The sequence below is a fragment of the Canis lupus genome, chromosome 18 (assembly GCF_048164855.1).
Source record: "Canis lupus baileyi chromosome 18, mCanLup2.hap1, whole genome shotgun sequence".
NCBI lineage: Eukaryota > Metazoa > Chordata > Mammalia > Carnivora > Canidae > Canis > Canis lupus.
The window spans coordinates 57,310,348-57,336,852 of NC_132855.1; the positions used below are offsets into that span (position 1 = coordinate 57,310,348).

A 26,505-nucleotide genomic window follows, 5' to 3' on the forward strand; every position below is an offset into this window, starting at 1 on the left:
CCTTTGTAGTGAAGATGAGAATTTATAGGTTAAGTCACTGAACAATTGTACAACAAAGTGAAACTTAGCATGATATTGAGTCAGATGATGCAGAATTGAGGACTGTCAGAAAATCCTCAAGATCAAATACAACTGTTGGCGAAGAAACAAAGCAAAAGGATAACAGAGGTATGTGGGTGGGAGAATGGGGTGAAGAGAAGGATTAAAAACCTGAAGAGAACAGATCACAGGGAATGTTTAGCTAAGATCTATATTCATCTATTGGGCTGTCTAGGGATATTGGTTGCATAAATTATGTTCTGTGCATATAATATTGTCCAGCCACTGCAAATTGTATAGTCGGTGTATTTTTATTAATATAGAAGGACACAGGGATCTCTGGGTGGTTCTGCGGTGTAGCACCTGCCTTCCACCCAGGGCATGATCCTGGAGTCCTGGAATTGAGTCCCATGTCGGGCTCCCTGCAGGGAGCCTGCTTCTCCCTCTGCCTGTCTCTGCCCTCCTCCCCCCATCTCTCATGAATAAATAGTAATTTAAAAAAAAAGCATAGAAAGATACGTTAAAGAGTAAAGAGCTGGTTGCAAAACAGAAGTATAGCGTGACCACATTTTGATCAAAATATATACATATATATCTTTGTTTATGAGTATGCATTTACATAGAAATAAATGTGGGATTATCTTCTTTGTTATCCTTTCCTATATTTTCTGAACTTATTGGAATGACACCATATTTATTTTATAATTATAAAGGTCTAAAGGGAGAGGCCAGCATGTAAAGCCATGATCTACTAGAACATAAATAATAACTTTATTACTATGACTATGCATTTACTTGAGTTACATCAATTATATAATAGCATTAACTAGCTAACATTAAAATAGCAACTTCCAAGTACATTGTCTTATTCCGTCAGCATCACAGCCCTGAAAAATAGTTTGAAGGCTCAAACATTCAGTTCCTTCTTCGAGGCAACATGGTATTGGAGGCAGGACATACACCTATGGCTTCTGACTCTAAATCCTTGCATTCTACACAATGTTGGATTGGAACCCAGGCATGAAGAGAGCCTGCCCAAGGTTCTTCATGGGATGTACTACAAGGTGATGAGGGGGTCCAGGTCACCTTCATTTTGTGGCTCTTCCCACATCTAGGCCCTCAGATTCTTTCTGGTCAGTAAGTGGGTGAGAAAAACAGGATAGGAGAACTGTCTTTTAAAACTCATTTCCTTCATTTTCTTACATACTTCCTATAGTCTCTTTTTGCCATCCTAAGCTCTTTGAAGTTGTGCAAACCTTAATTCTCTGTCCCACCTGTCTTCCTTTGCCTATGTTTTCTCTCTACCTGGTGGCCTTTCCTTTTCCTTTACCTAGTGACTTTCTACTACTCATCCCTCAGCAGCATCTTTTTGGGATACCTGTCAGACATGTCTCTTACCCCTTCTCTGTACCCTTTCTCTTACCCCTTTCCTCTGTACCCTTGCTGATTTAAAGAGGGCTATTCTCGATTCTCATGTTTCTTCCTCATAAGATGTTAGTGATCATTTTTTGATTGGATTTGCATAGCCAGAACTTTGCTGATGTCTAGCATACACTAGGTTCTCCGTAAATGTTAGGTGAGTAAATTAATACTGTAAACTTTTTTTAGAAAAAAATATTTTATTTATTCTTGAGACACAGAGAGAGGCAGAGACACAGGCAGAGGGAGAAGCAGGCTCCACATAGGGAGCCTGATGTGGGACTGGATCCCAGGACCCCGGGACCACGATCTGAGCCAAAAGCAGACACTCAACCACTGAACCACCTAGGTGCCCCTGTGGAGAGTTCTTATAAATGTCCAGGAGAATACTGTAAACTTTTCATGGACAGCGGTGTCTTACAGTTCTCCCCATCAGAACCGTGATAATGAGGATAGATCCCCAGTTGTTTGGTGACCATACACAATACATGGTTCTGGTTTTATGCTCCCCGTGTGCCTCAGGGTCATTGCTGCCTAAACAGATTTGTACATAGTCTTCCTTCTCCGGATTACTTTTGGTATCCCAAAGCAATAAATGATGAAGATAAATCTCCAAATATGTTTTATGGTACAGTTGCTTAAGTGGATGTGATTCTTACTAGAAAGTGGCTTATTTTGCTCTCTTGAATGCTTATGTTAGCAGATGGGCTGCCTGTGTCTGATTAAAAATGATAGTCTGTAAACCACCTTAAGGTAGACTGTTAATTTCCCATGACAGCACATGAAACCCTACCTCTCCTCTCCTCCTTGAGCCCAGACACACACACCAGAGGAACCTCCTCTGTGAGACATTTGCTTAATGTTGCCTTGTCAGAAAAGGCGCTAAAACAAGTCGCTCAGGTTTGAAGTTTGCAAACATGTTTCTACCTTTCTAAACATCACAAAGGCTGTCAAAAATCTAATTTCCCCATATTTCCTCTTCTCTCTAGAAGAAAAATCATTACAGATGTAAATGTTAGAGGAATTTTGTCATTGGCTTTAGCGCTTCTACAGAAAGCCCACTCTTGGGATACATCCACATGTGTATTTTCCTGGGAGTTGAGGGAAAAAAACATTTGTGTGCTACACATATTTCAGATATTATTTTATTTGGTGGATGATGAATAACTACAGAGCATGAAGCATGTTGCTCTTCAAAATAAAATTTGCACTTCCAGCCTAGGAGAAATTTGCATTTGGTTGTGACAAAGCCTGTGGCATGCCCTCTGCAAAGACAAGAAGGGGAAGATGGATGCATTTCTAATGCAATCAGAAATCCCCTCCTTAATTTAAATATTAGCGTACCTCAAGAAACTGGGTATTTGAATGTCCCTAAGAAAACTCAGAGTCTCTCCCAAATAGACATGATTGAATTACTGGAGGGAATGCATAAAGACAGCAGGCATGATCTTTAATGGATCCAGGCTGTCTAGACTCATTATTGCAGCAAACTCCAGGAAAATGATCACCAGAGCCTTAAGGAGCTAGGTTTCGGAGGCAGTCCTAGAGATGGCGCCTGCATTGCTCACATCCAATTTGGTACCCAAGTTTGATGCCATGCAAGTGGTGAATTTCTACAACATTAATATTGTTTCCTGTTTGTACGGAGAAACTGTAATGAGCATACACCTTGAATTCTTGTGTTTTCGATTATATACACGAGCAGAAGTAATAGTTTTGCAACATCCTGAATCCCAGGAATGTTGGGCTAATGCAGGATAGAATTGTATTAAGTGTACCTTCTGAGTCTCACTTTTACAGTCTGTTTATATGTTGTAAAAGTCTCTGTCAACTCAAGTAAATCATAATAAAACTAAAATTTCTGAACCCTACTAGCAATATACCCAGTTATGTTTTTTAATGCTTAGCATCCACTATCTAATTCAGTCTTCGCTGCAACTTTATGTGGGAGGTATTATTATTTTCCCCATCCTATAGCTGAGGAACCTCACTGAGGCATAGAGAGTTGAAGTGGATTGACTAAGACCACACTATTGTAAATGGAGGGGCTGGGATTCGAGCCCAGGCAGAAATACTCCAGAGCCTTCACTCTTACCTTCTACTTTCCATTCAAACCCTGAAAATACAAGGTTCTTTCTCAAATTCCAGGTCTCTTTCATGGTGTCTCTCTAACGGGGCTGTTGGAGTCAGGAATAGCATTTCAGTAGGACACTCCAAAAGCAGTTCATAAACATCATTCCTCTGCTGGATTAGAATAAATCATTTTTCTCTTTAAAAAATTTTAGATGAAAGACAATCTGACCAGTTCTGGGTCCCAGAGACATCACAGGCCAGGTCAAGATGAAAACCTCAAAGTGCTTTCTCATGGTGGTCTAACCATAATCACTGTTCTCTTCTCTTCGTCTTACTTCTAAAAGATAATTATCTAAAAATAGTTGGTCTGATTTAGAAGAAAACTTTATGAATTTAACTGGTTAATTTAGTCATACTTGTATAACGTAAGGACTTTTATTATATAAATTTACCCAAGGTAAATTTTCAAAATACATCCAAAATGTAATTTAATTTATTTAAAGGTAAATTTCTCTACACAGATAAGAAATGTCTCCATTTCAAGAAAGAGATGGCTCTTGACTTTCTAAAATAGAACACTGTGATTCTTATATTAGCTTTGGGTCTTGGTGTGATGTAAAACAAAAACTTTTAAGAATGATGTTACCTGCAGGAATGTCTTTATAAACGTCCTCTCTTGGCATTATCATCTGAAAAACTGCATTTCACTATATTTTGTGGTTTTACTTTATTTCTCAAATGACTTCTGCCATTGCGGGTCCTTTTTTTTCAATGAGATAATGTAAGTAGAATGTTTTCAAATGTTTAGTCTTTATGGCATTTATGAATTGGCCTTAAACACATATCTTCCTGTATATGATATATTCCTTGTCTTTTATTTAGACCAGAATGATATAGTAGAGGCCCCAAAAAGGAGAAGGAAAACCATTCTAACGGAACCTGGGCCATTTGTTAAACCTTAATCTTTTGTGAAGAAGAATGGACATATCTATGTATTTATTTGGGTAGACTGAGTAAATGATTAGCAGTTTGATTCAGAAGCTTCATTAATTTTTAAAATTCACTTATTTGTTCTTTTAGTGGTTATGCTTTGTAAAAACAATGTGAGACCGCTGATTAAATATTTTGTTTGAGGAGCAGTTAAAAACTGATGTTGTAGGGAAACCATGCCAGGAGCAATTTATAAAAGGAAAACAATGGACATGTTTACAGTTTGGTTTTTTTTTTAGCTCATTTCTCTTAATACCTGTGCGTTTCCATCAAGTACCTTAAATATTAGGAAGAAAGAGAAATGATTTCTTCTCTACCATGGATTACAGTGAATCTTTAGTAGACTTTTTTTTGTAGTGTGCTCTCAGCCTACAACTCATGAAGGAAAAATCATTTTAAGCTTTGAAGTTTAGGTTAGCATTTTTTGAGCTTATTATTATAAAAGAAAATCCACCCTTCCCTTTTTAAAGTACTAGCATTGCAAACCCTCCGCATAATTTCTTCCTAATGTTTGCAGAATCCCCCTGAGATTTCTTCTGGTTCCATGGAATTCCTCTTTTCCACATATTGACAAAATCATTAAACAAACCTGAAGCTTTGTGATTATTTTTCCAGCAGCACTTTCATCGCTCTTTATCATTACAGTTAGTTATGTTTCATCTAGTTCTCAATATATATGACAGGGTTTATATCCCAGCCAACTGGAATTAATTTGATAGCTAAGCTTTTCATGAGCTGCCTCCGTACCATATTCTGCCAGACCCTGCATGTGTGAAGCATTACTACTTTTTTACCACTAAAGATTATATATAACTTTGACTTCTTCCATGCTCATTTGTGTTTCTGAAGAAGGGAAGACATGATCTGCCTGTACCAAGTGTTTCTCTTGGCTTTCCTCTGTGTAAACCCACTAATGCTTTCAATCACTACCGTCTCTGTCATTCCTTTTGAGCAAGAGGAGAAAAATGGAATTGAGTTGAATGTCGTGCCTTGCTTCTAGGCAAGAGAATGCACTTGGAAGCTCTGGTGTAGTTCAGAGGTCTCTCTCTTGCTGCCCATCAGTAACTTGTGAAGGTACTAAGAGGGAGAGTGTGGCTGGTGGTAGCACTGTTGGAATGAATCTCAAAAATTCTTAAAGAGCTTAGTCCTTGGAAGTCATGATAAGTGACAGAATGGGGACCTATTAAATATTACATCACTACTTGGGGAACCACTTCCTTAGTTATGTATTTCAGTAATAAGAGAAAAAAAGTGTTTATATTTCTAAGACTAGGTTATGTTCTAGATTTGTACCCTTTCATAAATATCTAAAGCTGTCCAAAACAGAATTTATTAATACTCTGAATGAGCTTAGAACAGTGTTTTATTTGACCATTTTTCCTTTATCAGTTTGATAATTTAATTTTATGGCCATATATACGTCCCCTTGTTTAGAGGTTTCTCTCACATGGCATGATTAGCAGTCGTGCGTGAAATGATTATGTGGAAACATTACTAGCGAATTACTGCTTGTCTAAATATGTTTTCACTTGAGAACATTGGCTCTGGAATGTACTTTTGGCACTGTGAAGGAAAAAAAAAGTCTTGGTGTTAAAAAATGCAGCCAGAATTTAATTTGTGAAATGGGGCTTTAAACCCAGTTGTTCCTCCCACTGGCAGGAACCTGAGGTTGCTTATTTCCTTTCTAGAATGAAAATTGTGCCCTTTAGGACTACCTAATCTTATTTTTAATTTTCAAATTGGTGTTTTCTTATAGGAAGAGCCAAAACTTCACACAGTCAGTGTTTGATTCTGTGTATTACATAGAATCTAAATTATAAATCCTAATTAGTACCACTTAAAACTAATGGAGTGGCCATTTCAAGGTCCTTTACTATAGTAATTATGCCCTAGAACAGGGAAATGAACCATATGTTAAGACTTTATACTAAGAATTCTGACACTTCTTCTCAAAGTGTTGAAGCCCAAATTGGGAGTAGTATTCTTATCGTAAGATATAATCAGTAACCTACCCTGCTGGATATTCGCTGTTTGGGGGGATTAACTCTAATCTGTAAAATAACTGTAGGGGAAGAAATTCAAAGAGAGAGAAAAGCCAGCAGATACATTCTTATTTTCCTGGTTATTTTATCCTATATTACAAAAAAGTTCATCTTAGCTTATAAATAAAAATTTCTTAGTATTGAGATTAATCAGTTTCATTTCTGTAGTAGACATTTCTTATAGGTCCCTAAAGGAAGAAAAAAAGGGAGAAAGGAATTTCTTTACTGATTTTATTATTGTAACTGTAAAACGTTCTTTGAATATGTCCAAAGTATGTATTCTCCCCCTGTGAGAAAGAAGAAAAACTGAAAGAAGTATTATACTACATTTCTTCCTTTTTCTCCCCAAAGAGGGACCTCAGAATTCTGTAATAAAAAGTTGCTTTCTCCTCACTCCCAGCATTTGATGTAGAAGATTGACAGCATGCATAGACTTAGTCTCATTAGAGTCTAGGCCAAGGAAGACATCATAGCCAAGATCAAAGCTCTGAACTGAAGCAGGAACTTTTCATTCAAACTTGAATAAATCTAGAGGAAAAGGATGATACATCTTCCAAAAATTAAAAATCAAAACAAAATGAAAAAAAAAACCACACCTATAATCTTTTAGCACTACAGATTCTATATTTATTTTGAATTGAACATTTTCAGAAAAACATCATGAGTCATTAGTCTGAAAAATTATTGCATTATCATAAGAAAAGGATTGTTGACTCTCGTAGAAATAGGCTTTGGATCACTTCTGGTATGAATTAGCCTCATAGCATTAAACCATAATATGAAGATACAGATTGCTTGTTCATTGAATAGGATGATTTTAAATATTTACTCTGAGGACTTCTTTCTGATATCAGAATTGCACACAAGGGCCTCACTGTGTAACTCCAGAATTCTAGGAGGCAGGTAGATTGATTCTCATTATTAGCTTAGAGATAAACAGAAAAGCTGGTTGGTTTTCTTTTCCAGGTAATTTGGCTATGATGTTGATAGCTTATAACTGCCATTTTTCCTGTGATACCTACAGTAAATATTCTCACTATAGATGAAAAGCTACCAACATGGAAGTACTTATGATATAAGGATGTATTTTTTAAAAATTGATCTGTGAAAAAATGTGAATTATGATTACTATCACAAATAGCCTTAGAAGTCCTGTCTTGTCTTGTCTTGTCTTGTCTTGTCTTGTCTTTTCCTTTCCTTTCCTTTCCTTTCCTTTTCTTTTCTTTTCTTTTCTTTTCTTTTTTTTCTTTTCGTTTTCTTTTCTTTTCTTTCTTTTCTTTTTTTAAGATTTTATTTATTTATTCATGAGAGACACACAGAGAGACAAAGAAACAGGCAGAGGGAGAAGCAGGCTCCTCACAGGGAGCCTGACGTGGGACTCAATCCCCAGACCCAGGATCATGCCCTGAGCCAAAGGGTGATGCTCAGCTGCTGAACTACCCAGTTGCCCCAGAAGTATAGTCTTTTCAATGAAGGTAAGTAGGAGTTGGGGGAGAGCATTTTTCCTCTTAATTATCCAAAAATAAATTGAAGGCCACATACTGGTAAAAAGTTTTCCTTCTCTTTTCTTTTTTGTTTTTAGAGAAATATAAGATATTTAATTTAACATAGAGATTTTAGTGCTTTATTTATTAAGCATAAAAATGTTTAAAACATTTCAGTTCCATTTAAGCCACTTTAACAGACAGAATGGAGCAAAAGGAAGGAGTGGTGAATGGCGAAAGGAAACCAAGTAAAGGAGAAAGAAAAGAGTGACATGGATCCAAAAAGAAGAACAGTGGGGGAAAGAATGAGTCTAGGTTCACAGAAAAGACCAACCTAGTAAGAGAGAATTGGATACAGCAGGGCAGCTGAGGATGGATAGCAGCCCCAAGGTCAAGGGCCTTGTGTGGCCACCTTGTTTTGTCAGCCTCAAAACAATTGGCTGTTTTTACTGTTTTATTGTGGAATTTTGACTTTTTTCCATTCTCAAAACTCTTGTTCACAATGCTCCTTTTTTACATAGAGATATAAAAATGAAAATAGCTTTAATGCTTTTGTAGCAATATTCTAAAAATTTATAGGCCAGACACTATTAAAGTAGACCCTTTTTGGACATAAATGTTAACACTGCCTTTTCCTGGTAGAAAAGAAGAGAAACAGTAAAAATCTCTAGAACCAGAAATTATAGGAATTCAAAACTACAAATAACAATGGCAATGGCAATACTTTACTGTTTTCTAATTAGGGAAAATTGTAGGAAGAGAGCAACATTAGCACTCGCTAAGTGAGAATGTGTCCTTCAAGGATTTTGAGACCTTAAACTTATATATTTGCTTCCATGTATAGCTTTTTCCTGTAGATTTTGATGGGCCTGAGGGTGCATTCCAATGAAACTTCAGAGGGGAAGGAGAACATTATTAGTCTTAATAATTTTTATATTTGTACATAGATATTGTTTTCTGTTACATTGATTTGGCTTGGAATCCAAAACCATAATTCCACTTTCAGAAGTTTTTTTCCCCCCTAAAGGTCAAGGCAAACCTTTGCACTTTACTATTGTGAAATAGTTCTCAATGTGTTTGCCGATTACAGCTGAAAATACTTACTGTATCAAGACACCTTTTTATTTATAAAAGAGTGTCTCAGAGTAATTTTTTAAAGGGTATACAAAACTGTACTGTACTATTTTGCACTATTTTGCCTTTCCTCACACACATGATATTGAGGAGGAAAAAAAATCTCCTTCTTCCCTTCCAGACTACTTAGCTGGTCTATTAAATTAACATAAGACCTATTACTGGAGAAAAATATGAATTACATACATATGGGACCCTACATGAATATGAGACCCAAGGGAAAGCTGGGCAGTTGAGGCTTATATGCCATTCTGAGCTCAGGAAGGGGTTAGGAGTTTCAAAGGGGAAGGAGGGGATGATTCACAGGTTGATAAGAGCAGATGTTTGGTAATTAGATGTTTGTCGTGCTATATAGATAGGTAAAAAGTGAGCTTTTGGTAATTAGCTCTGTTTCTGGTCAAAGCCTCCTATCTAAATTTTTTTTTAATTAAATAGATTAAGGGAGGGATAAAAGTTTTTCTTGAATCTGTTGGGTGTTGACTGCCTTCAGCTCAAAATAGTCCACATGCCCAAATGGTGCATTTTGGAGCACAAGACTTGTTCTGAACCCCTTCAGTAGCAGTACGTTTACCTTTTAGAACATTGACTTTCTGGCAGGTTAACAGGGTAAATACCTTCTCTAATCTTTTTATTTTCTCTGGGTCTTCAGCTCTGCAAACATCCTCTTCTTGTAAACTCTTCAAAGCTTAGCAAATACTTTTCCCTGTATAGCCTGCATTTTCTTCCCTGTAAAACTCCATTTTCTTCTCTCTGGACAGATAAGAAAGAGGAAGCCTGACTTTATGAGCATTCTCGTTATCACTTTTCAAACAACTTTTGTTTCTGAACTGCACAGCAGAAATTGAAGTGGAAACAGTAGAAATATGTGAAAATGATGTGTTCTCTGTCCATAGCACTTTGTTCTTATAATTGCATGGTGTGAGAGTGTCCAGGACAGCAGAGAATCCGGGGCTGGAGGAATAGGAGATGAGGAAGTCTAATTATAACAAAGAAACCTTGTCAGGAAAGATACAGGCAGTCATGGGAAGAAATGAGTTTCCTCCTAGATTTTATGTATTTTTCCCCCTTTGGGACTCATAAAACAGGGTTTCTAATATATGGAGTTTTTCCTTAATAAGAAATCAGCTAGTGCACTGGGCCATCCATGTCATTCCAGGACTGATTCTATGCATATGTGAATAAGGGTTTATAAAAATCAATTCTGCATGAAAGAATATGCCTTAGTAGGAATTTAAAGCAGTGTCTTAAGTTTATTAGGTTGCTGAGAGCTTTGAGAGAAGTTGTTTAGCCCTGAAGAAATGCAATCGACATTCAGGTGTTGGAGTCAAACCAGTCTAGACTCCATTCCCATTTTAGTCACTGAACTTCCAGAAGTCTCAATTTCTTCATCTGTAATATAAGAATAATACCATGGACTTTGTTGGGATTGTTAGAAGATGAGCCAATGTACATAGATTACTTAAACTTGTACTTGAAACAGCAACGTCTCAATAATTGATGTTTGTAGAGGTTGTCATAGAAATTGAAAATTGATAGTTAAATGGATTGCCATTTTTAGACGATCGAAGAGGCCTTAGCATTTGGGGGCTTAGCATTTGGGGGGAGGCATGTGTGTGTGTGTGTAATATCTGTCCCTGCCCTCTTTCCTCAGTCCTGGCCTAAGCAGTAGTCTGTCTTTCTTTTTCCCATTTCTCAGGGCTCATTCACAGTAAAGTAACGGGATATATTGCCTCCACCATAGTGTTTGTAGTATGGGGGGACTTCGGGAAAGATTGCTTACACTTAATAAGTTCTTAAGGGCTAAATTTTAAGCTTTTTTTTTAATTTAAATTTTATTTATGAGAGACACAGGGAGAGAGAGGCAGAGACACAGGCAGAGAGAAGCTGGCTCCATGCAGAGTACCTGACACAGGACTCAATCCCAGGTCTCTGAGATCATGCCCTGGGCTGAAGGCAGGCACTAAACTGCTGAGCCACCCAGGGATCCCTAAATTATAAGCTTTAATGGCAAAACTGTCATTTCTCTTCTGCCAGTGATAGGAAGAAATGGAAAATGAATTTTGTCTTGTAACAATATCCAAAGTATGTGACTGAAGAAGTGAGAATGATTTTCAAATTCTGAAACTACTATGAAGGTAACAGTAACCTCCTCCGATATAAAACAGCTCTAGTAAAATGATGAATGACCCATTAATTAGAATAATGCTGTAAGTGAAGTTGTAGCAGAATATAGATAAAATTACCCATCACAGACACATTTACATTAAACAAATCAAGTGAGTGCTGTGGTGAACCCTAGCAGAATAAAGAGGTAGGCAGCTACTTGCATGAAAATGTTTCCATCTTTAGCAGAAACAACCCCCCAAATAATAAGGGTTGCAGTGATTAGAACGAATTGAGCCTAGCCTGACTCTCGATATAGGATGTGGTCCAGTAAATTAACATCAACTGCAGTTCTGTGCAATGATATAGTACAGGTTTATAGTGACTTCTTTTAATATTTTGTATGATATTTGTCTGTATTTTTTTTAAAGATTTTATTTATTTGACAGAAGGAACACAAGCAGGGTGAGTTGTAGGCAGTGGGTGGGTGGGGGCCACGGGAAGTAGGCTCCCCACTGAGCAGGGAGCCTGATGCGGTGCTCTGTCCCAGAGCCCCGGGATCATGACCTGAGCCGAAGGCAGACACTCAACCGACTGAATCACCTAGGCGCACCTGCCTGTATTTTATTTTTGACATTCAGGTCTAAGAATTAATTCCTGGGGGCAGAGAAGAATATCTGATTTGGGTTTTTGATGTGAAAAGAATTCAGAAGAGCATTTCAAAGAATAAATGACACTTAGGAAAAATCCACATTCATCTAATCTAACATGTCCTGTGAAGATAAGAAGACAGGCAGAGAGGTCATCAGAAGTGGCAGATAGTATTTGTGGGGTTTTGTGTGTGTGTGTGTGTGTGTGTGTGTGTGTGTGTGTGTGTGATCTCAGTGTAGTAAGATCAAATAGTATTTCTTTGGGAACTGAAGCATGATTTAAAAAATAAAAACAAAAAGAAAAAAGTCATGCCACCTGCATGATGATTGTTGCTGATAACTTCTCACTTTTTAACTTAAGTCCAGTACAAGAAAATCAATATTAGTCTATTTTTGTTCGTAATTAACATTCACCACCAAAAAGAGACCCTCCATTTTTTTTTTAAGATTTTTTACTTATTCCTTTGAGAGAGAGAGAGAAAGAGAAAGAGAGAGAGCACGCACACAGGGTGGGAAGGGCAGAGGGAAAGAGAGAAACAGACACCCCACTGAGCAGGGAGCCCAATGTGGGGCTCAGTCCCAGGACCTGGAGATCATGACCCAAGTCAAAAGCAGGCGCTTAACCATCTGAGCCACCCAGATGCCCCAAGAGACCAACATTATAGCTATTAAGTTCTTAGGATTTTGTTACTGAGAATAGAGTTTTATTAAGTAAGAACATAATCTTTAGCATGGATCTTAAACATCATTGGAAATTCTGTTAATCTATCCCAACTGCTTTGACAGAATTAAATTTCAGTGATGTTCCAAATTTGAAAATATACTTTCGCTAAAAAGAATTATTATACTTTTAGTTATAAATCGTAGTTTAAGTAGAAATGATCTTCAATTTACTGAGCATATTATTTTGGAAAGGTGTATTTTTTCAGTTTCTCATCTAACCAGAGTTGCAATACTATTTTACAAATCAGTGTGGATCCTGCTTGGTTGATTGTGGAATCAGTTTTGGAAGATAATTGAATCAGTTACTGAGGTGACATGGAAAAATTTGGAGCCAAGAGATGTGGGTCTTATTTTATTATTCTTTTAATGGTTTGCATTGGTCTGTGCTTTCAAAAGAAATCAAGTCATTGCTTTTAGCCACTTCTTATTGCTACAGGGAGACTTGTGTTTGGTCCTATACAAGGCAATAGGGAGTAAAACAGACATGAATAACACTCCCAGCCCTTGTGTGTTTAGAGGCTAGGGTGGGTGGGGGTGTGGGAGTTGGATTAGCATTCCCAAAGAAAGCAGTTAAGTGCCACAAAGAGTGAGAGAATACAGTAGAGACAGCCTGTAAGGGTCACTGATGTCCTTATAATAACATAAGCAATGTCTCCACTAAGACCTGCAGGATGAGTTATGCTCAAGATTAGGGGGAACTTTCCTATCAGAGAATATGTCATACGCAAAGGCAGTAAGGGATAGGGAGGAAGAGAAGAAGGGAGAGAGACAGAGAGATCCCCCCGTCCCAACATACATCCATGAATACTTAATGTGAGTCTAAGACCTTGACTGTCAAGGTCAGTGATTCTGTATTACCAGCACCAGATTGTGTTGGTATGAACTTGTTTGGTCATTAAGCCCTTGCTCTTCCTTGAAAGTACAACCAAGTGTTGATGGGCCTCTCCCCTCCCAGTATATTTCAAGAGTCTTACAGAACTCTAGCAGGGTAAAAATTAATCTGTCCTGTGTCCAGGTAAAGAGATCTGGAATTCAGGGAAATGGTTTTTGTGGTTAAGATAAATAGGAGAAAATGCCATTATTTGGGCTAGTTTCTCCAGGACAGAGGTAGCTGTGGTGTCTCCTCTTAGGAGAAATGCCTTCCAGTCATTTGCCATTATCTACCCATAGTGGATAGGACTATTGTGTAAGGTAGACTTAGCTCCACAGTTCTTTGATTGTGTTACATTGGGCAGGTTGTTTCATCTTGGTTTCTTTAATTTTCTCATGAGGCTATAGTAGTAGTATCCATTTCATAGAATCATTGAGGATTACATAGGTACTCAATTAATGGTAACTCTTATACAACTCAAGAACACTGACTCATTTATTCCCAAAGTGAATTTGTACTGAGGATGCTCAAAGGGGCTTGTCATCTAGCCTGCTTCCAAGGAGAGAAGACTGGTTTTGTTACTTGAATCTCTTTGTCCTTCCCCCTATCCCTCCTGCCCGCCACCAGTCAAAATTATTACTTATTTTGGTTCTATCTTACACTTTTACAGTGTTTGTAAAAATGTGTTCCAAGAACAACCTGTATCAAAATCAGCAAAGGAACTTTTTAAAAATGTGGATCCTTACTCTTTACTTTGGACCTGCTGATTCAGAACTCTGGGCACAGCATATGGAATCAGCATTTTAAACAAATTCTCCAGGTGATTCCTAAACATGGCAGCCTGTTGGGATCACGTGGTCTCACTGACTTCTCATGTGGTGCTACGCTTCAGAAAAGGCCAGCGGCCACATTCCTGTTCTTGCTATTACATAAGCTTTCTGTGGCTTGGGATCCAGAAAAATCCTCCTGAAAAATCCTCCTCGCTTTCTTCCAGATGGAGAAACAGCAATTTACTTTTTTAGCAGCCCTTCAAGGACATGGATTTTTCCAGAGAGAAGTAGGATGTGCCTGAACCACGTTCCACTCTAGGCGTCTTCTTTTACCAGCATGCATTTCAGTAAAATTCAAGAAGCAGAAGCGAGCACCAACCTTCAGTGTAATTCCTTAATAACACACTTCCCCTTTCCTGGTCGTGGGGTTCATTAGGGCCCTTGGGCCGTATGTTCAGGACTCACAGCCTGAATGTTAATAACAAGGTAAAAAGGACTGAAACTTCTGAGTGTGTTTTCATTAATTTTTTTTGCAGCCCTCAATTTGATTGCTTCTCTCCCCCCAAAGCGCACCCAATGTGACCCTGATTTAATGGGGCTTAATCAATAGACTGCAGAATGACTAATTTGTTTCCACTCATTTCTTTATTGAGTATTTTCCAAGCAGAGGTGAGTATGTGAAAACTACTGCTGGGAGCTAGGTAATGCTGAGATGTAGAGAGACAGCTGCTTGCCTGTGTTGACTGCAGTAATTTTTTAAAAGAATAAATGGAAGAGGAGAAAGAATACTGGTAAAGATGCCTGTCCCCCTGAGGTAGCATTTCTGCTGCATTATGTGAAAGACCTCTTGATAACAGGCTGGGAGCACTTGAATGCCTATTGGTTTTGTTTTATGTTGATCTCTATAAGCCATGGAAAAACATATGTTCCCCACTGAATGTACCTGGTGCAACCCTGCAAATTTTTAAAAGCCTCCAATCTGAAGAATATTAAACCTTTGAGTGCAATTTTGTGTTTTCCTCCCCCTCCATTCTTCTCTTAACTTTTTTCTTTCTGATGACTTCATGGAGACACCCAATGCCACTTACCCAATTCCATGGGGTATACCCAACAAACACTTCAGTAAAATGGGGATACCCAACAAACACTTCAGTAAAATGGAGTGCAGGGTTTAATGAAAAGGGTAGATGCACTGGGCTGTGCTTGGGAACTGCTATTTATTAGTACTTGTTGTATACCACCAGCTTTTCATGTCTTGCCTTAATTTTCAGAACTATCACTTAACTTAAAAATCAGGAATCAAGAAAGAAAGAAAATGCTTTGCTCAAGGTCATTGAACACAGTACCATATGGTGAATTTAAAATTTGAACTCCTATTTGTCTGTCTTTAAGTTTGCCAGCCAGCACACCATTCAAACCAGCCAGGGCATTTTCAGGGAAAGGGATAGGCAGTTGGGATAGCTGAAAGAGAGGGGTGATGAGGGTAAGCACACTGTACTTGAATACTCTCCCCAGCCCCTCTTGCCTCACACAAGCAGAACAGCTCTGTATTCTAAGAGTAAGGTGCTGGCATTTCCCACTTTGAGAGTTGCAAGCATCCGGTTATAAAATAAGTCATGGGGATGAAAAGTATAGCATAGAGAATATAGTCAATGATACTAACTTTGTGTGGTGACAGGTGGTGACTGCACTTACTGTGGTGAGCACTGCATAAATGTGTATAATTGTGAAATCACGATGTTGTACATCTGAAACTAATACAATATTGTATGTCAAGTCTACCTATTTATTCATGATAGTCACAGAGAGAGAGAGAGAGGCTCAGAGACACAGGCAGAGGGAGAAGCAGGCTCCGTGCACCGGGAGCCCGACGTGGGATTCGATCCCGGGTCTCCAGGATCGCGCCCTGGGCCAAAGGCAGGCGCCAAACCGCTGCGCCACCCAGGGATCCCTGTCAAGTCTACCTAAATAAAAAAACAAAACTGCCATTGGAGGGAAAGAAACACAAAATCACCATGAACCATATATACATCTTACTGTGTGTGGTCATGGAGCAATATAGGAGGTATTCTGTGCATTTTAGTGACCACCTGTAAACCCTGAGCTCTAGTGACATCCCATCCCCTCCTGGGCAAAAGTAAAAAGTCTATAGCTATAAAGTATATAGGAAGTGCATTCAGAAACGGTAAAATACACGTTTTACTGGCCCTGCGGTTATATTTTATCAAGTGTTTATGATAAGGGGCTATATATTTGTGAAATAAAAGAAGTTTGATGGCAGTGAGAATCTATATTTCAGAAAAGATTATTGGCCAATTTAGGTGTGACAACAAATAGAGTCTCCTGTTAAAAATAAGCAGTGAGCTATGTATCCAGCAGGAGTTTGGAGTGCTTTTCCCAGGTGACAACAGGACAACTGTGGGTGGGTGTGCAGTGTCCTCTCTTAGTACTACCTAACGACTCTTAGGATAATAAGATAAAATATTTTTAAAAGATTTTATTTATTTATTTATTTATTTATTTATTTATTTATTTGAGAGAGAGAGAATGAACAAGTGGGTAGGGGCAGAGGGAGAGGAAGAGAGAGAATCCCAAACAGACTCCCTGCTGAGTGCAGAGCCTGATGCGGGCCTTGATTCCATGACCCTGAGATCTTGACCTGAGCCAAAATCAAGAGTTGGCCACTTGACTGACCCACCCAGGAACCCCAGGAAAAAAGATTTAAATGGAAATGATTTGTTATTGAGCATACATTAACAGTAGAAGGTTGTGTTTTTGTTTTTGTTTTGTTTTAAGAGGAAAATGCCTCAGAATCATGGTATTCTAAAGTTCCCTAAGATGTTTTCTAGACCTGTAACTTTTGTCTTGGGAGAGGATGATTGATTAAATAAACATATTTTATTAGTAAAAATTGTGACAATGAAACTTGAGCTGATGCAGCAAAGAAGATGCAACAGAACAGCATTGTAGGAGGCATAGGCTAAATACTTTCTAGACACTGTCTTTATTTCAAGTTAGGTTTCCAATACTGAAATGCCATTTTATTCATCGCTCTCTTTAGGCTAACATTTATTGAATGATTTGCTGTAATTAACTTACTAATGATACAACAGTAGATTTTCTTTAATCTACATATCCTAAATTATTTTGTCTTTGGTTCACAGAGAGTTTGAGGGATTCAAATGACTAATTCTAAGTAGGCAGTAGAAAGTGCACTTGAAATAAAGAGAAGCTGGAGCTAGGAATTTATATTTGAGAATCATCATAATATTCAACATTTTTTGCATGCTTAATATGTGGCAGTCTTGATGTTGAGCCTTATGTGGATTAGTTCATTAAACCTTCACAGAGCACCATAAAGCAGGTAGTTTGCATATCCACATTTTACAGATGAGGAAACTGGCACAGGAAAGATTTTTATGGTTTGCCATAGGTCACACAACTAGTAATTGTTACAGTGAGGTTTCAGTGCAAATCTTGATGATGTTTAAATCCAAGCTCTTAATCCCTGTAGTTTGTGCATAGAGGGGATTTTTAAGCCTTGAATTGAGTTGAAAGCCGAGGTCAGTTTAATCTTGGAACACTCCCTATAAAGAGGACGAGGGAAGTGATGAGACAGCAGAGGACACAGAAGTAAAGCCAGTTATGGAAATGATGCAAGAGGCTTTATAGAAGGAGAGAATTATTAAAAGCTGCAGAAAAATCAAGAAGAGAAATTATTAGAGCGATTATGTGTCTCTGGGAGCTTCTAGTAGAGCAATTTTGAGTGCAGTATTTAATCATACCTTAATATGTTGCTCATTTTTGCAGCTTTGGACTTGTTTACTCAATCATGATCCTTGGATGTCATGTTCAAGAGCACTACTTAATTGAAGATAAGAGTTTTCTGCAGAGTGTTTAACAAATGAGAACTATATGGCACTCCCTTTCTGTCCCAGTTCTTTTGCCTTCAAAATATATCAGTAAACCCATATAGAAAACAAAGGGGGTGAAGAAGCAGAGCGTCTTGCATACTGAGAACAGCAGCAGCAGGTCAGAATGTCTTGGTCTTGCCTGGAAAAGATGCAGTCAGAGCAGCAGTAGGCCAATGGCAGCAGGTGATGTGATTGGGGTCTTCCTGGGCTCTGGTGGGAGAGAGATTCCCTGTGCTTTTTACTAAGATCTCCAAATATATTACAGGCATGGTCAGTTTTCATAAATACAGCATGCATAAGGGATAAGGCTAATTTCTTCTTGTTTTTCCTTCAATGGAAAAGTTGAAACAAAGGAAGGAATGGCAGAGAACAGATAGAACCCCCATTTTCTCTTCCTGTACATTGTCTCCTGGTCTCTGCTCTTCCTGCTGGTCAGCACTGAGCATCCCTGTTCTTGTCACTGGCTCTTTCGACACACCATTAAAACTACAGTATTGGGTGCAGCTTCTGTCCACCTCTTCCTCCCAGCTTCTGCTCGCTTCCCTCCTCGTGAGTGTCCCCCTCACCTCCCTGACCTCTCAGCCTGGAGCACCCGGGGTTCTGTTCTCGGCCACTCTCACTTTCCTGGTGATCTCAGCCAATCTTAGGACTTTCAAACCAATCTTGAGCCCGTGACTCCCAGATTCGCATCTCTAGCCTGGACAGCCGGAAAGCCTCTGTTTCTTGGCTTACCTCAAACTTCGGCTTCTTCTTCTTCTTCTTCTTCTTTTTTTTTTTTTTTAAAGATTTTATTTATTTATTCATGACAGAGAGAGAGAGAGAGAGAGAGAGAGAGAGGCAGAGACACAGGCAGAGGGAGAAGCAGGCTCCATGCAGGGAGCCTGATGTGGGACTCGAACCCGGGTCTCCAGGATCACGCCCTGGACTGAAGGTGGCGCTAAACCACTGGGCCACCCAGGCTGCCCCATACTTCGGCTTCTATGTCACATAGGAGTCTCCAATTTAAAATGTCCCAAAACAAGATCGCAGTATTCTGTACCATCTGTTCACCAACTACTGCCCTTGGGTAGGAAATGGCACTTTTGAGTAGAATGCAGTAGGAGCCAATTACTCAGACCCAAAGCCTAGGAGCCTGCTCTTCTTCTCACACCCCCCAGAAATAATCTCTCAGCACATCCTTTGGACTTTTCCAAAAATAGTCCCCAGAATCTATAACCATTGCTACCACCTTCATAATTAAAATCCTTGTCTGTGCCACTGTCACCTCTGGCCTGGTTGTTGGAATTCCGCTCCTGACTGTCAGGTTCTCTTCCCTTTTAGCCCTAGCAATTCTGTTTAAATATAAGTTATGCCATCTAAACTTGGGGGTCCAGAATTCTGCGATAACAATTCATGCAGAGGACAAGCCACAATTCTTTTCGGTGGCTTCAAAGACCCTGCATGATCTGCCCCTACCGGGTGTTGTGGAGTGCGTTGTCTGCAGGCCTCTCCATAGATCACTTTGCTCCAACCACGCTATTCTCCTTTAACTTCTCCTCAAGCCTTTGAACAAGGCTGCTGTTCTCCCATCAGATAGCCTGTGAGTCACTACCTTAATACCTTCAAGGCTGTTCTCGAACTGTACCGTCCTAGTGAGACTTTCCATGGCTGTCCTGTCTGTCTGTCTATCTATCTATCTATCTATCTATCTATCTATCTATCTATCTATCTATCTATCTATTTTAAAGATTTTATTTACTTATTCATGAGAAACACAGAGAGGCAGAGACATAGGCAGAGGGAGAAGCAGGCTTCCTGTGGGGAACCTAATGTGGGACTCAATCCCAGGACCCCACGATCATGACCTGAGCCAAAGGCAGACACTCAACCACTGAGTTACCCAGTCATTTTTGTTTTTGCTTTTTAAGGATTTTATTGGCTGTCCAATTTAGAATTGTAAGTTGTCTGCCCCTCACCGCATTTCCATTGTCACCATTTGCCTACTTAACCTTGTACCTGTCTTTCTAGACTGTCTCCCCCACTCTCCCACATTCCCCACTGAGAACACAAGTTGCATCAGGGTAGGGATTTTGTCTGCTTGGTTCCCTGTTGTTTCCCTGTCACTTAGAACAGTGTTCAACAGAGTAAGCCCTCAATTCATGTTTGTTGAATGAATGAATAAAGTTTCAGAGCCTCAAATACAGTTACGGAGTTCAGGGTATGCACATACGTGTGTTTGTGTGTGTGTGTGTGTGTGTGTGTGTGTGTGTGAATACAAATTTTTTCTTGATTTCTGAGCAACAGTGCCAAGAGAAGAGTACTCTGCCTCTGAACAGAGGTGCCTCTGAGTGCCCAGATCTTTTTTCCGGTGAGTAAACATTGCCCGTTAGACAGCCAGTGTAGAGGGAAGAAGCACATATTACCTTCTCCAACTCTGTAGAGTCCTTTGGCCCAGAACAATTTCAAAATGCTATCCCATAAAGGCAAACAAACTCAGAGACCTTTGTAGTTTCCCTTAGCCTCTGCTGCATTAGCTGAAGATAAATCTATGCAGAGTTCACTAAAGGGAACAGACAACTGCATTAAGCTGTGTAATGATGAACACTAATGGCCTGTGACAAAATGGGTCTCTGGAGGCTCTGCTGCCATGCAAGGTGGGGATTTTTCCTTCTTTTTGATAATAGTAATGAAAAAAACCCAAAATCGAATCACATACAAAAATGCAAAGAAACAGCCTGCAGGCCAGGCTCGAGGTGGTTTTTATGGTATTTTTGTTTTTCCTTTTTCCTTTTTGGAAGCACATGCATTTTGACTGTAGAAGATGCTTACGCTGTTGTCATTGTACAGTGATGGGGACTCTGCTGTATTAAATAGAAATGCAGCGCTCTTTATCTTCAGTAGCAAGCTGGTGTGGTTCATTTGTTTCCTTTTCTGTGGCATATACGTTGTCATGCAGGTTGTAAAAGTGATTTTTTTAGTTGCTTGTTATTTTTACTTATAGGCTCTTATGCCTTTATTATAGTGATTGATTTTATTTTCTGTGGATTCCTTTCCCATTCTGAATTTAAGCAAAGAGCTTGTTGACCTTAGACATCCTTCTGAACCCTTTTGACTTTCACATGGTCAGCTGAGTAGTTTTGGGTCAATCAGTTAACTTCTTGTATTGCATGTGACTATTTCAAGGATCAAATACCTATGTATAAATATGTTTTATAACTACTGTAAACATTTAAGTTAATGATGCCATTGTGGAGATTAGACCAGTTGATCTCTATGACTCCTTTCTTTTTTTTTTTTAATTTTTTTTTTAAATTTTTATTTATTCATGATAGTTACAGAGAGAGAGAGAGAGGCAGAGACACAGGCAGAGGGAGAAGCAGGCTCCATGCACCGGGAGCCCGATGTGGGATTCGATCCCGGGTCTCCAGGATCGCGCCCTGGGCCAAAGGCAGGTGCCAAACCGCTGCGCCACCCAGGGATCCCTATGACTCCTTTCAATTGTAGGACTAAGGGGTTTCTAAGTATTCCAAAAGCAATCTTGCTAGTATATTCTTTAAATTTATAATTGGGTTATATATGTATGTATGGCCAACTCTTGGAAACCCCAGGTTTTACATTATAAATGTATCTTTTATATATATATTTCATATATGTATGTGTATTATTTTTAATCACAATGTCAGTATGACCTACACGTACTGTATTTTCACCGTTTGCTTCTCAGATATTCAGGACACATTTTACTCTACAGCAGGATTATTTGACAATGTATTTCCCTGCCCTCTGAATCTCCATGGATGATCTACAAAAGAATAGCATCTCCATTTGTTACTAAATAAAACCGTGGTATGACTCTTTTCTGTAAATCCAGTTTTATTACCTTCTTCCAAAGTAATTTCTGATAATTCAGCCAGAACCCTCACTTTTGTTTGTCATTTTCATGCTAGTTTCTTGAATAAGAGAGCTAGCTCTAATTTTAGCCTAGGAAGAAAGGATCATAAGGCACATTTCAGGACCCTGATTTTGCCCCCTGATCTATTAAATGTATAAATTCTAGGCGTCAATTTACTTTTTTAAAAATATTTTTGTTCTTATTTTCAGTGTCAGTTTGTTTCCTTCAGCTTTCCCACATGCATGACTTTTATAGCCCCTTATAAAGTGGAGTGCTCTGCCATATTGATTTAATGGTTTGTTTCAATAAATTTCCCCTGTTACAGTGCTTGCTGCATACCAGACAGCCAGGGGGAAACAGACGGATGTGCTGGCTAACTAATTTTAAAAGAGAAAAAATTCCATTTTCTCCATTCTTTAATGTCATAGCTGTCCTGCCAATGACCTGATACTGAGATGTTTTAGGTTCCCCCTAACATGTGTTACAGGAAGTTGTGACCTGACCTTTTAAAAATTTTATTAACATTTATAAATTTGTTTTAGTGTATTATGGTGGAAGCAATGATTTTTCTCCAGAATGGATTGGAGTGACTGGTGTACAGATTGATAGCTGTGTCATACATTAAGCGGGTGGACATTACGTAGAGTGTACAGATGCTGGGGGGTGTTTTTCTCCCCTCTTTTCCTATTTCTAAAGCTTATGCTGTGAGGGTAAAAACATTTAAAATTTTCTTTTATAGCCTTTTACAAATGACTGAACCATTAGCATCAGCCTTTACGTAGCCGGTTATGTTTTCATTATTACTTGATGAAACACTGAGGTATGAGTGTTCCTGCATCCATTCCTTCAACCTCTCCTTACTGTGTAATGTATTCCAGACACTATTCCAGTCACGAGGGATGTAAGAGTGATTGCCACAGCCCCTGTGCTCAAGTAATTTACAAACTGATGGATTAGGAACCTGTGGTATACAGCCAAGATGCTAATCAAACATTTTTTTTTTTCCCTCTCCCAACTCTTCAAAGCCCCGACCTGTACCATATTGTGTTTTGTTTTGTTCTTAACTATTCTATTCTATCTTGGCTCTTCCTAGTAAATAATTTAATTTGTAAATACTTTGTGGGCAGAAATATTTACCATAGTTTATAAGAGGAAATCTTTATTAATGCAGGTCACTGGACCTTAGCTATCTTCACTTTTATTGCTTTAGCAATCAATTCTCATCTTTTCTTCCATACCCTAAGAAACTGCGCAGTGTGTGGTGGTATAAAAGGGACACATCTCCCGTGACAGAGAACACAGGAGCCGGGAGAGTTGGCCTGCTGCCTTTCTTTTCTTCTTTTCTTTCTTCCTTTCTTCTTCTTCTTCTTTTTTAAATATAAGTTTCTTTTTTTTTAAGATTTTATTTATTTATTCATGAGAGACAGAGAGAGAGAGAGAGAGAGAGAGGCAGACACAGGGGGAGGGAGAAGCGGGCTCCATGTGGGAAGCCTGATGTGGGACTCGATCCCGGGTCTCCAGGATCATGCCCCTGACTGAAGGCAGACATTCAACCACTGAGCCACCCAGGTGTTCTGGCCTGCTGCCTTTCTAACCTCATCACTGCAATAGCAGTTGTGATGATGATGATGATTGATACTCCATCTATCATCTGCCTTTTTCCAAATGCTCTTGTAACAGAAAGTAAGCCTCCCAGCTCCTCAGAGAGTATGGATTGCTCTTTTATTTTACAGTAAATATTTGTTTGTTTTATAGGCAGGGAAATTGAGGCATTGAGAATCTGAGTGGATAAATAAATAAGTTTTGGACACTGCTGGGAAACATCAGCTAATGTTGATTGAGCTTCTGTGGAACATAATATTTTCATAAGCCCCACAAAGTATATTTTGTTTCTAGTTTTCCTCCTTGCTTCTCAAGGAAAATATTCCATGGAAGGTACTGGCTTGAATTTACTCTTTTGGCATCTTGGAAAGCTATTGTTTTGTTATTGTATGCTTTACTTTTACATTTGCATTTTCCTAATACATTTTACTGTTCACTTGAGCTTCCTGAGCTGTTAGAAGAACATCAGCCTTTCTTCCAGGTTCTAGGCTTTTCCAGGTTCAGTCACCCAGTTATTCAAAAAATGTGAATACTGTTATATCTCAGATACTGTGCTTGGGGCCATAGCCAGAGGTGAATTAAGATACAGTTCTCATTCCCAAGAAACTCTATTTTAGTAAATTCTTTTTAGTACCACAAAAACTGTCATACATTTTTTTGTTTGCCTGATATTAAAATAAGCAACTGTTTATTGCAGAACTTCTCAGAGCCTCTGATACACAAGGTTCACTGTGACTTTCCAGAGGCAAATAGTGTATGTAACTTTTTTTAAGGTTACTTGAACGATGAACGTGTTATTCAAGAAGTAGATTTTGGAGTTAGTGTTCTTGAGAACACACTTGGAAGAAATGATGATCATGGGCAGACAACCCAGCTTTGCCAGGACAGCCATTAAGGATTTAATCTCATCATTATCTGAAGCTGGCTTTTCCCCACAACTGAGTAGCAACCTATGAAAGAGAAACCCATCACTCAAACTTATGCTCAACCTATAGATTTGTATTAATGAGACTATGAAAAGATGAGCAATCACCTAGTCTAGCCCCTATATTCAACTTGAGAGGTATAGATAAGCTTTGTGACTTACCTAGGATAATAGAAGTAGAAGCAGAGCCTAAGATAATCCAAGTCTCCTGACTCTTCCATGACACCATACTTTGTCTCAGATTATATCTGATTAGAAGCTTTCTACCTCAAATACTTGGAACTTCTAAGAACCAGTGTATTTAGTACAAACTGCTATATAAATAGTAGCAGTTTATAATCAGATAAACTGAAGAAATCCTTTTTGCCCTTTTCCCACAAAATATCTATTCCTTGTTTACTTTGTGTTTGCTTACCTGCTATCTATTCCATTATAATGTTTGGGTTTTTTACCTAAATAACCCTGTGTCTTAGGCACCAGGGAGTTTCCCTCCTCCATGCTCCACAAATGAGTATAATGATTCACTGTTAAAATCTGATGCACTACAGAAGCCCTGTGTAGGTTATATTTTGAATGGTAAGTTGTTGTTGTGGTGGTGTTTTTTTTTTTTTTTTTTTTTTTTTTTTTTTTTTTTTTTTTTTATGTCAAAGAAAGTGCAATAAATCTAGGCAGGGGAATAAAAGCCATTAAATTTATGAATGGAAAATAAGTTATAAGAAGGCCTTGCTTTTCTCATGAATGTGTTCCAGAAATGCATTTAAGTCAAATAAAAATGTATACATGCATTGTATAATAGTCCATGGGCATCTTTCAGTCATGTTCACGGTCATTTGCCAAACTGCCTGTTTTCTGAAGCTTTTCTGCAACAGGGTATCCAGTAGCATCATAACAGGATAGTTTCATACTTGTGAATAGATTATAGTGCATATGTGTGGTTCATTTATTAGTTGTTTGGAACTCAATGCATTTTCTCAGAGAAATAATCTCATTTAGTGCAAACCTCTGCCAAACAGTGTTATCCACAACATAGCTCTAGTATCTTACTGTAGCTTTCTCAAATTTAACTAATGTATGAGCATGCGTCGTGGGAATGGATTTAGAATTGGCTTGAGATTCTGGGAACACATCTCTTCCTCCTGAAACCTGGCAGCAGGGTCAGAAGCTCATATGCAATTTGGGACGTGGTAAATAAAAAGGGCCTTAGAAATCATCCAGTCCAATCTTCTTTGTTTAGAGACTAAGCATGTTACCCTCTACATGCCCTACTTGTGATTACCAAAGACCAGAGCAGAGGTTTCTTACTTGAGAGAGGTAGGTGGTGAGGGGCAGAGTTTCCAGGGGTCACTGGTGTGAGAAGCAAGATGTGGCTGGAATGAGATGGTAGTTCTGGGAAGGGAAAGCATGGTAACAAGGGTCTGGGCGTGGAGGGGAGTATATGGGATCCTTCTCCGTAGGCACAACCGAATTGTTCTCCCCTTTTTGCCTCTCTCTTTTTACCCTACTCCATCTTCTTTTCCTTGCTAGCTACTGAAGCATATTGGGTGAATTCCCTTTCTCTTGATAAGATGGCATTCATCTTTCTCTTCTTCGTTGGCACTATCAGTATATCAAAACAGATGCTCCCTTCCTCAAGGAGGCCATGTCTGGAGGGAGAGATGAGCAAAACAAATTGTTTTTGGTGCTTGCAGAACCTGCAGTGGTGCAAGGAGATGGACTAGGATGCTTCTAGCAGTGGTAAAAAAAGAGGAGACCTCTGGCCTCCCAGCTCAGGCATGTAGGTAATGAGGCTGCCTGAGTGCAGAGCTGGATTCTTGCATCAGTGCCAGGAGAGTCATTGTGAAGTGGGGGGAGAGAAAACCAGTGCTAACCTCATCATGACTAAGCTGGGGCATCTG

General features: G+C 38.9%; 1 protein-coding gene across 8 annotated transcripts in view; it reads left to right on the forward strand.

Annotated features, from left to right (window-relative positions):
* Positions 1 to 26,505, forward strand: part of EXOC4 (exocyst complex component 4) — a 746,933-nt gene that overhangs the window by 347,257 nt on the left and 373,171 nt on the right. The window contains exon 11 of one of the 8 annotated variants that reach the window (XM_072784624.1): positions 14,523 to 19,429. The exons of the other annotated variants lie outside the window; for them this stretch is intronic. Coding sequence (XP_072640725.1) covers positions 14,523 to 14,550 — 28 coding nt within the window. The 3' untranslated portion in view covers positions 14,551 to 19,429. Of the gene's footprint in view, positions 1 to 14,522; positions 19,430 to 26,505 lie in introns of those variants that run through there. 8 annotated transcript variants of the gene reach the window in all.